The following is an 11,132-nucleotide window of genomic DNA, read 5'->3' on the forward strand; positions in this document are numbered from 1 at the left end:
TCTAGCAACCACCTTACCCTCAACTTCATCTATACTCTGCTTAAATCTTACTCATCCATCAGCTAGATAAACTAGTGGGGAATTGTCTTAAGTCAGCTTCAGAGAAAGTAAAGAAGAGAGCATTGAAGTCAATTGTCATTCATCGTATTCAATTCACTGCATATTCCTGCATCTACTTGTACCGTCACGAAGTGCTGCATTGAAAGTTTGTGTATTCAACTGTTACAAATACCAGCCTAGTAAATCTGCGTACTCCCAGAATTACTATACTAGCTACCGGACTCGTCTCAATTATTTCATCGGCATTCCATCCTGAGAGTCCAGGTTGGAGTACTGACGTCACCCGTGACAATACAGGTCTTCCTGTGAAGTGTACCGCGGTACGTTATTTTGGCCACTGTGCGACAGCTGAGTAGGGCATTGTTATCGTCACTGTCGGGAGAGGTTCTACTTCCATATTGTAATCTGAGCTCACCCTTGCTTCCAGTTAAGCATTCTATCCTTCAGGGATCTACCACTTTCCACAATTGCATTTGTTAGGATACAATTCTCCATAAACTAATACCTGCTTGACTTAGAAATTTGCACATCATCCATGCTGTGACTGAGGTCATCTCACTCGGCTTTGCCACAACTGTGTTTCCACATGCTATAGCTGGGGCAATCTTCCAGGTAAGCAAGTACAGAGGTAGGTTCCACGGGCTGATGAGTCCAGCTGACAGAAAGAAACATAATTAAAAAAGACCAATATAAAGTGATTGAGAACCCAGCCAACCTACGTCTTGTGAATATTACCGACTCCAATGGGGGTGCGCACAGTGTAATTCATGCAATTCAGGTGGTCCATTTGTGTGCATTCTGTGGTGTGATGCAGGATAGATGAGGCAAAGAACCGGAAGTTGTACACAGAACGTGGTATATCCACAGTACGTGCAAATGTAATGGTTTTACCTGAAAAGTGAGAAAATAAGTTCATTTTTAATAAAGTTTAAGGAAAATGTCAGAATTTGAGGTACAGTAGGATTAAGCTTAAAAAAAAAAAAACTTTTGACATGTCATAGTGATACATCAAAGATTCTGACCAGTGGGGATCCTGGTGCTGAAATGCCTAAAATGAATGGACAGAGACACTCATCAGCTTTTTTTAGCTATCCTCGGAGTAGTAAACTGGCTCATTAGAAAGTCTATGAGTCCGTAGACCGCTCTCCGATAACAGCTGAAGAGCACAGAGGATGGATATTTAGTTTAAGTGATTGGTGGGGGTCTCAGCGCCCAGACCCGCAATAGTCAAAACGTCTTACATGTATCTTTGTTTTTCTTAACGTTTTTTTACCCTTTAAAGGGGTATTTCCAAGTGACACGTTCATGGATCATGCAAGTCTGATGCATGCGGGTTCCACCTCTGGGACCTGCACCTGTCTCTAGTTTAGACCCCCACGGACCAGCTGAATGTGATGCCCCGGAGTGGTGGGGACTTACAGCAACACAAGCTGTGATATTTCTGTAACTTAGGAACTATTGGAAACAGAGTAGCTTAGTGTGCTATAGGGGGGCAGTGAGTACCAGAACTAGAGATAAGTGATGGTCCCAGAGGTGAGACCTGCACCTATCAGACTTTCATAGCGTATCCTGTGAAATACATCTTTGAGAAACGGGTTTTTGACATCAGATCCTACCATTCTGTTTCATATATGTCATTTCTGTAAATGGTATTTGCATAATCATCACATTTTGATGTCAGAACTTGACAATTATACAAGGAAGAGTGATGCCACATTGGCACCGCTTATCCCTTTCTGAATTTGCAATTCGTTGTAGATCACTTTTTGTAGGATGTTATTTATAAGTAGCAAGCTCTTAGGCCGGATTCACATGGACATATTTGCGAATTTTAAATTTGTGCACGTAATAAGCAGAAAATAGCCCCAATTCAACATGGGAGGCTTACAGGTCTTAGCTTACCTATCTCCGACTGAGATTTTACACTCCCTACTGCCGTCTCAAAACGTCTCCTTTCTGCATCGAGCCTTGGTGGTCGCAGTGATTGGAGATTTCCTTAAGACTTTCAGATCTACTAGACCCTCGACACCTTTTGAAAGAGCATTGAGGGAAACCAATCCCAATGTGAGGAAAATTTCTTCTTTACGCAAACATTTTATTACTCCTCAGGTTACAGTCAAGCCTGCCTTTATTATTTCATGGGGGAAGGAATTCGGTATCTCCCTGTCACAGAGGGATACTAAATTAATATTGGGTACTTCTTTCGGTCTCTCCCCATGCATTTTAGCTCAGGAATCACATTATAAACTTTTAGTCAGGTGGTACAAGACACCGCAGTGGCTCTATGCTTGTAAATTAACACCACATAGCCGATGCTGGAGAGGAGGGATCTTATCTTCACATATGGTGGAGGAGCCCGATCCTGACGCCCTTCTGGAGAGGAGTTTAGAAGGTTCTGGGGAACATTACGCCAAATTTTTTGCTCTCTCCCGAGGTGGTGTTCCTTTGGAAGCCGACCTCTACGTTTCATCCACTTAAGGATGGGCTGATGGCTTTTCTTATTGATGCAGCCAAAGCCTTGATCCCTTTACACAGGCAACCTGATGTACCGCCCTCTCTGGCACAATGGAAGGAGAAGGTCGACATGATCTTTAATCTTAAAGAATTATCCAGTTGGAATAAGAACTCCCATGGTAAATTCCTTCAGATCTGGAGTCCTTGGCGTAGTTTGAGGCTCTTGCACGTTTTTACTCATTGAGACGATGTCCCCACTCCCCCACCTAATCCTACATTTCCCCTTCCCTCTCCCCCCTCCCTGGTCTCTCCCCTTTCCACTCCATTCCCTGTTATTTTTTTATTTTTTGTTTTTACTTTGCTTTGTTTCTTAATCAGTTTTTTTCAGTTTGCAATGACCGCTGCGTATATCCAAGCCGACTATTTTACCTTTGTTTCTGTACTGTGAATGCATTTCCTGTCTATATTGGAATGAAACTAGGCTTCGTACATTCTATGTGGCGTGGATGTAGACTGTTCACATACTGTATTGCAAAAATTTCTAATAAAAATTGATTTAAGAAAATAGCCCCAATCATTTCAATGGATTGTTTATATGCACGTTTTTGGCGTGCGCAATTCAGTGGTGCAAAAAAAAGCAGCACGCTCTATTTTCCTGAGCATTTGCGCAGGGAAAGGACACATCTTGAACTCATTAAACTAATTGGCCATTTCATTGCTTGTACAAAAATACTTTAAAAAAACCACTGTTGCACGCACAAAAATGCAAGTCTATTGCGCAAAAACACAGTGCAAATGCGCACACAAATACGCATACGCTCATGTGAATCTGGCCTTACTGACTGACATGTACTACTTCTCATATTAGCAGCTGTGCATTAAACGTTCTGTGAACCAGGTTCTGCAGGGTGCCATATTAATCACCTCAGCTGCTGCAGATCTTCTTTTTAAAAAGCATATTGAGCGTTTTATTCTTCTAACCAGTAACAACTCGTAAAGTACAATACCTGGACAATGTTTGTTGTCGATTGACATTTTTGAGAACTGTTTGACGGTTTTTACCATGTGATTTCTGGGAAATGTGGCTACCCAGAACTTCATGTTTTCATATATGGGTGAAGAACAGAAAAGCACTTTATATGTTTGGTGCAGGTATCTCTGAGAGGAAATGGTTGAACTACAGTACAGGCAGAGGCGTGTAGACTGCTTCTTTAGGAAATACCCATGCACATTTAATTTTAAGTAGATTTAGTGCAAACCATCTTACATTTTATGCAAACTCATTTCCTTTAGCATGCAAGCTAACTTTCCCTGTTTGGGATTTTGCAGGCATAAAAGCTGTTTTGTGACTCATTTGTGACCCATTTCTCCATCACCTTTACAAGTGCTTGCAAATGAAGCGGTTTTTTCACCTTATGTGACGGCTGAAACGTGCAGCATTTCTTTCATTGAGTGTAGGCTCAGTAGTGCTAAATCCACTGCCTTACTTACTTAGATGTTTCTCCCCCTAAAGGGGAACTTCGCACTTGGATAAAGTCACCACTGCTGTGGGCGTACAAATCACATATGCTGAATGTCAATGTGGTAACAAATGACTGTACCAGATTGACTTCCTGCCATTGTCTCCCGTGTGACACAAGTGACCGCTGCATGTACTAGTGCTGGCCCAATGCCCTACTGGACTAAGCAATTTCATCTTTTCCTGGACAGGCCTTATGGTCAGGATAGGATGTAAAACTTAGTATCAATATGCTTCAACATTTCCATGGTAGCATCGAGCAGTGCTGAAAACTTGGACATAGTGTCTAGCACCATATTTATCATACAGTACATTGAAATTAGAGGCTTTCGATGACTGCAGATTGGCAAAGATTATTAAAGCTGGAGATCTAGACAATACTTAAGTCCACTATCACCTTGGTCTTTAGATTCTGCTATGGCAAACTCCTCCAAGTGGATTTCAATAATGTCTGCTAGATTGTTCATGACTCTGGATCTGTTCTCAGGGCTCCAAGAAGACCAGATGGGGAATGCAGCTCTGGCAGCACTGACTGCAGCCCCAACCTGTTGAGGAAAAGTCAGTTGTTTACGACACACTAGCCATGCATTGTTGGCAGAGATTATTAATTTACTCGCCCATTTTCTAAAATCCTATGTTAGGTAGGACATCCATGTTATAGTCCTAGAGAAACCTTTTTAAATTCGCGATCATGGGAACATTTTTTATATCCACATTGGTGACCAGAATTATTTCTAGCTGTGAGAAGGCAGTCTGTAATAACAGTTAATCAGAAATGACATCCAACCACAATGTGTGGAACAGAACAGGCATATCCTCCAGTTCCCAGAAGACGAGCATGTACAAGTTTATTGCTTGACATCGTACAATATGCCGTTACTATTGGGGTTCATTCACATACGTGTATTTCCTGCATTTCAGTTGCGCAAAAAACTGTAGCATGCTCTATTTTCCGGCAAATTTACGCACCCAAAGTCCCCATAGAGGTCAATGGTGCAGAATTCTGGGATGGAAACCATGTAGCTTGAATACTCCGTCCAGTGTGAAAGGTCCTTTACAGGTAATCTGTTACCATGATACCCGGCCCTGAACTACTATAATTTGTGGATAACCGGAAGAGACACAGATTTCAGCAATGTAATTATCTTTGAACTCATTGTCACACAAAGTTCCTGCAACAAATCCTCAATTTATAGGGAAATCTGCAAAACAAAATCACTCCCAATTATGTGGCTTTTTGTGCAAATTGTAGGTCTGGGGAGATTTTTCAGGGGATTATGCAGAAAAAGCACACAAAAAAATCAATGGCCTTGAAGTTCCCACTTGTGGATTTCCTCCAAATTTAGAGGTAATCCACAGGAACAGGGTTGTTTGCAGATGTTATTCTGGATTTTCACTACTCTGTTGAAGTTAATAAGGAAAATCCATAACAAATCCATGAACGATCTGCAACTGAAATTGACACGCTGTTGTTTTCTCATACACAGTATGGATGGGTTTTGCTAAAATCCACAGGCCTGGCACTGTAATCTGCTGCAGATTTTACTTGTACACATCCACTCGGAAAATCCACAGCATTACCACTACTTGTAAACTTACCTTCAGCGTCCAAAAGACTCGTGTTCTGTATGCTAATGAATAGAGATGAGCGAGCGTACTCGGAAAAGCACTACTCGCTCGAGTAATTTGCTTTATCCAAGTATCGCTGTGCTCGTCCCTGAAGATTCGGGTGCCGCTGCGGCTGACAGGTGAGTCGCAGCGGGGAGCAGGGGAGAGCGGGCGGAAGAGAAAGATCTCCCCTCCGTTCCTCCCCGCTCTCCCCTGCAGCTCCCCGCTCCATGCCGGCACCCGAATCTTCAGGGACGAGCACAGCGATACTCGAATAAAGCAAATTACTTGAGCGAGTAGTGCTTTTCCGAGTACGCTCGCTCCTCTCTACTAATGAAGCATCTAAGAATCCTGCTGTACTTTTTGTCAGAGCTTGGGATTCCTGGAGATGCCTTACAATGAATAGCATGGGCCATTTGCAGGCTTACCGCCGGGGAGGGACAGTGGGTTCAAAGGTAAGCATTACATCCTTGGAATCTTCAGCTATCCCATCATTACAGCAGTTTAGTGAGGTTTTTCATGGTGATAGATTCTTTTTAAGTTGTGCTTAAAGCAAACAGCATTTGAGCTCTACTGTACATTTAACGTAGGCACTAGAGATGAGCGAGCATACTCGCTAATGACAATTACTCGATCGAGCATTGTCCTTAGTGAGTATCTCCCCGCTCGGAAGAAAAGGTTCGGCTGCTGGTGCGGGTGACAGGTAAGTTGCGGCCATGAGCAGGTGGGAGCGGGGGGGAGAGAGGGAAAGAGAGATCTCCCTTCCGTTCCTCCCTGCTCTCCCCTGCCGCTCCCTGCCCGCCGCCGACACCCGAATCTTTGCTCCTGAGTGGGCAGGTACTTGCTAAGGGCAATGCTCGATCGAGCAATTGCCCTTAGCGAGTATGCTCGCTCATCTCTAGTAGGCACCTATAATTGCTACGAAATATACGTTAATGTATTCATATACCCCATTTAGTTGTCTAACTGGTGTTCATTAGCATAACTCTTCTTTAATCGTACAGAGATTCTTAGTACCGCAAAAAACCTTGCATACTGCTTAGTCTATGTATATTTTTTAATATGGAAGTCTATAGGTGACGGAAGTCACTGCACGACATCCGTCACAGGCCTCTATCAGACATATACGGCATGGACTGATATCAGTGGTGTCTGTACAGTCCTGTAGAATTGCTATACTGCTGCAATTCGCAATGTTTTCTAGTGCATGTTTCTCTATGGAGCCTCCTTGTTTATCGCATAGCACAAATTTGCGATTTTCGTGTGATGCAATTTAAACATTAGAAAGTCTTATTAACTTCTTTGCAAGAAAATCGTGGATAGCAGCGACACAATGCGAGATTTTTTCACGAGAAAAAGCATCACTGACGCTACAAAATTGTGTGTACAAAGCTGCGATATCAGAATGATTTCACACGCCAATATCGCTGTCGCGCGTGTGAAATAGGCCTTATGGACAAGGCAAAAAAGGCACTATGAGGACTTATTCCTACTGCCGTAGGCACAACTATGTTTGGCGGCATGGAGTGTAGTTGCATCTGAACGGGGAGAATCCCTTCACCAGAATGCAGGAGTTTGAAAACTACCGCAAGAAGACAGGGGCTGCCTGATCTTTCCTGCACATGGTTTAACTTCACGCTGGAAAGACAGGGCTGGTATTAGCTTTTCCTGGCTGGGAAAAAAGGTGGTGAATAGAGATGAGCGAGTATACTCGCTAAGGCACATTACTCGAGCGAGTAGTGCCTTAGCCGAGTATCTCCCCGCTCGTCTCTAAAGATTCGGGGGCCGGCGGGGGGCGGGGGAGAGCGGGAAGGAACGGAGGGGAGATCTCTCTCTCCCCCCGCTCACCGCCGCAACTCACCGGTCACCCACGCCGGCCCCCGAATCTTTAGAGACGAGCAGGGAGATACTCAGCTAAGGCACTACTCGCTCGAGTAATGTGCCTTAGCGAGTATACTCGCTCATCTCTACTAGTGAAAACAAAACCACTGAAATCCCATAGAGATCAGTGGTTTCGTTTTGTCCTGTTGTTCGGCTGCGATGATCACGGCCGTATAAGAGGAGAAAACCACGATCATCTGAATCTGCCCTAACAGCAAAAACTAGTAATGACTACATACGCTGTTTTGGTCCATGAAATACGCAGCGTTTTTCATGGACCAAAACTCTGTTTACCTCGCATAGTGCTTTTTTTGCACGCGTGTTTATTGCACTTTTCAAATACAGCAAAAAAATTCAGAAAGACACCATTGATTTAGGCTAAATTCACATGAGCATAAACTTGCGCGAATATAAACTTCTGGAGTCACACACATGAACGATTTTGCTTCTTCACAGCGATGCTACAAGGTAAAAAATTGCTGCATGTTCTATTGTTCTGCTTCCCTCGGAACGCATCGTCCATTGTTTTTAGTGAGACAGTCAAACACATTGCATGCCGTGCGATGTGCCGCGAGTATGATATGATGTTTCCCATTGAAATCGATGGGAAACGCTTGCGATCCTCTGATGTGTGTAAAATAAGCAGCTGAGGGTCGCAATTTCAGAGAAGCGATGCGAGGCGTTTTTGCATTAAAAAAAGCCTCACATCCGTGGATAAAACACACATTGACAAGCTTCATATCAGGCCGCGTTTCTCAGTCTCATATCACTGTCTATTTTCATGATCCAATTGACTTTAACACCTTCCCACTCCAGGACATAAGGGTACATCCTGGCAGCAGGGTACTTCCCGCTACTGGACATACACTTAAGTAATGTGGAGAGCGTGAAATCAGAAGAGATCTCACGCTATCTGCAGCCGGCCTCCCGCTGCAACAGCAGGGGTGCATCGGAGTAGCGACCCCCACTGTTAACCCCTTCCCTGTCGTGATCTATGTAGAGTGTGCTCCCTCTGTGATGTCATCGGGCTCTCGCCATGTAATCGCAGAGAGCCCGACTGGTTGCCACGGTAACAGGATGCCACCTACAGGCGTCCTGTATTACCATTGCCTATGATTGCTGTAAAAAGCGATAAGGCATTGCAGGAGAGAAGTCCTGCAAAGCCATATCTTAGCAATCATCAGTGGTATAATGCAAGTCCCCCAGAGGGACACAAATTGTGCGCAAAAAAAGATAAAAATAATGTACAAAAAATAAAAATGTTAAAAAAAATGTAAAAACACCTCTTTTATGTGCTTTTTCTCATATTAGCATAAAAATAAATATATAAAATCCCACATATTTGGTATCGTTGTGTCTATAAAGACCCGTACAATAAATCGAACATGCTTTTTATCCTGCACAGCAAAAAGCATTGAAAAAAACACAAAAAAACTGAGGCAAAATGCTAATTTTTAACATTTTGCCTCCCAAAAAACGCAATTAAAATGATCAAAAAAGCCGTATGTACCCCAATATAAAAACTACAGCTCGTTTCACAAACAATAAGCCCTCACAGAGCTCCGTCCATGGAAAAATAAAAAAGTTATAGGACTTTAAATGCAGAGATTCAGAAAAGAAAAAAAATTTCCAAAAAAAGGGGTTTTATTGCAAAAAAGTGGAAAAACATAAAAAAAATAAGAATTTTGATATCGTTGTAGTCGTACCAACCTGCAGAAAAAAATGAAGTGTCATTTTTGCTGCCTAATTAACGCTTTAAAAAACAAAAAAATCTATGGCAGAATTTATGTGTTTTCTCTACCAGTGATCATAAAAACAAAATAAAAGTTTTACAATATAGTCTATGTTCCCATAAATGGCACGATCAAAAACTGCAGTTTGCCACGCAAAAAACAAGCCCTTATACGGTCATGTCGACGGAAAAATAAAAACGTTATGGCTTTTGAAAAATGGAGATGAGAATCTATCAAAAATCGTTGCGTCCTTAAGCCCAAAATAGGCCGTGTCCTTAAGGGGTTGATGGCCTATTTTGCTCTGTAATAAGGACCATAACAGGACATGTGTATGTACGTGTTTGAAAATCAAAATCATAACTGCTTGTCTGAATACTCCAATGCAAATAAATGGCGTTCCATCTCTCCGTATTACACATGTAAATAATATGCATGGAATGCGGAATGCGTGAATGAGCCCTAAAACGCATCAACAAGATTACTGCAGTCCGTCTGCTCACCTCCTCATTGTCACTATCGGGCACTTGGCAGTAGACGTCCCCTGTAGAAGGATCATAGGAATTGATGTAAGATTTATTTGGGACAAATTGTCCTCCAATGTAATTTTGCAGCTGCAGGAAAGCCTTTTTGGTCTCCATATTAGCAGGAAAGAGCTGTATTCTGTGACGGGCTTTCAGACAAACTTCTCTGGAATTTGGACTGTGAAGTTCACTAGGATAAACTCCTCCCCACTCTGCAAATATACAGCTAGGAGGTAGAAGCTGCACTTTCACCTATTCCAGGTCTAATGTGAGTGAAAAATACGTAACGGTCTATGGGGAAAATCTACTAAGGGTGGCCTCACACGGGCATATTTGCGCGGGCAGACGTAATGAATAGAATGCATTGATTTCAATGGATTCATCCTCACGTTTTCTTTTTAAGTTTTCACTTGTGTGGAAAAGAAACGCACCATGCTCTATTTTTGTGCCCATTTGCACACCAAAGGCCCCATAGGAGTTTATAGGAGTGAACAAATGCGCACCCAAACTCGATAAATCGATAAAATTGGGAAAATTGATAACACTGGGTACTAATTAGGACTGTGAACGGTCACCGCAGCAGAGAAAGGTATAGTAAAAAGCGCCAATACACGCACAATAGCCCGCGATAGCACTCCCTTCACAGCCAAATATGTCACATTATCATGAGCATATCTATGCCTACGCTCGTCTGCAGGAGCCCTAAGACCAATGCTGGTTTAAGCCACTGTTACATGGGACGGCTGTCCCAGCAATAATCACTCCTTTACACAGGTAGACATTCGTTCAGTGAATGAAGACGGAGAAGCCCGGAGATCATTCCAACCCGTCCACCTCCATTCACAGTAATCAGACCATCATTCATAGATGAACTGACTGTTTAAACCAAACAATGCAGCGGCAGACCAACAATGATCTTATGGTCTGCATAAAAGATCCGATCAGCGAATTATTGTCGATCGGTCTTTCACTCCATGCGTTCACACTGCACAATTATCATGCAAATCTCAATCTAGCAAGCATGATATTGGCCTGTGTAAAAGGGGCTTTAGTATAATTTCCACCAGGAAGAAGACCAAGATGTTGAATGCACTGATGCCCAACCATTTTTTCCCTCCGAAGATGAAGATGAGGGTGAGTCAGTGCAGGTGGTCAGCCCTGGACAGCCAACGTGTACTCAGGGGGATGCAGAAACGGAGGTGTAGGCTCCCGATGTTCAATGTGAGGAGAAAGACTATGAAGATGAGATGGAAGAGGATGGAATACTCGATCTAACATGTAGAGGCAGGGAGAGTCATCATAGCTTAAATATCCTAAACAGCACAGTATGAGTTCTACATCTCCTGTATAAGAAAG

At 42.9% G+C, this 11,132-nt stretch overlaps 1 protein-coding gene across 1 annotated transcript in view; it reads right to left on the reverse strand.

Moving 5' to 3' along the window:
* The window catches only part of ALDH8A1 (aldehyde dehydrogenase 8 family member A1), a 30,698-nt gene extending 20,795 nt beyond the window's left edge, over window positions 1-9,903 (reverse strand). Inside the window, exons 1-4 of the mRNA XM_066590953.1 lie at window positions 9,756-9,903; window positions 4,431-4,578; window positions 796-951; window positions 566-715 (exon numbers count right to left, since the gene is read on the reverse strand). Of these exons, the coding sequence (XP_066447050.1) occupies window positions 566-715; window positions 796-951; window positions 4,431-4,578; window positions 9,756-9,893 (592 nt within the window). The 5' untranslated portion in view covers window positions 9,894-9,903. The remainder of the gene's footprint in view (window positions 1-565; window positions 716-795; window positions 952-4,430; window positions 4,579-9,755) is intronic.
* Between the last annotated feature and the right edge of the window lie 1,229 nt (window positions 9,904-11,132).

This window comes from Eleutherodactylus coqui, chromosome 1, assembly GCF_035609145.1.
Source record: "Eleutherodactylus coqui strain aEleCoq1 chromosome 1, aEleCoq1.hap1, whole genome shotgun sequence".
Classification (NCBI taxonomy): Eukaryota; Metazoa; Chordata; class Amphibia; order Anura; family Eleutherodactylidae; genus Eleutherodactylus; species Eleutherodactylus coqui.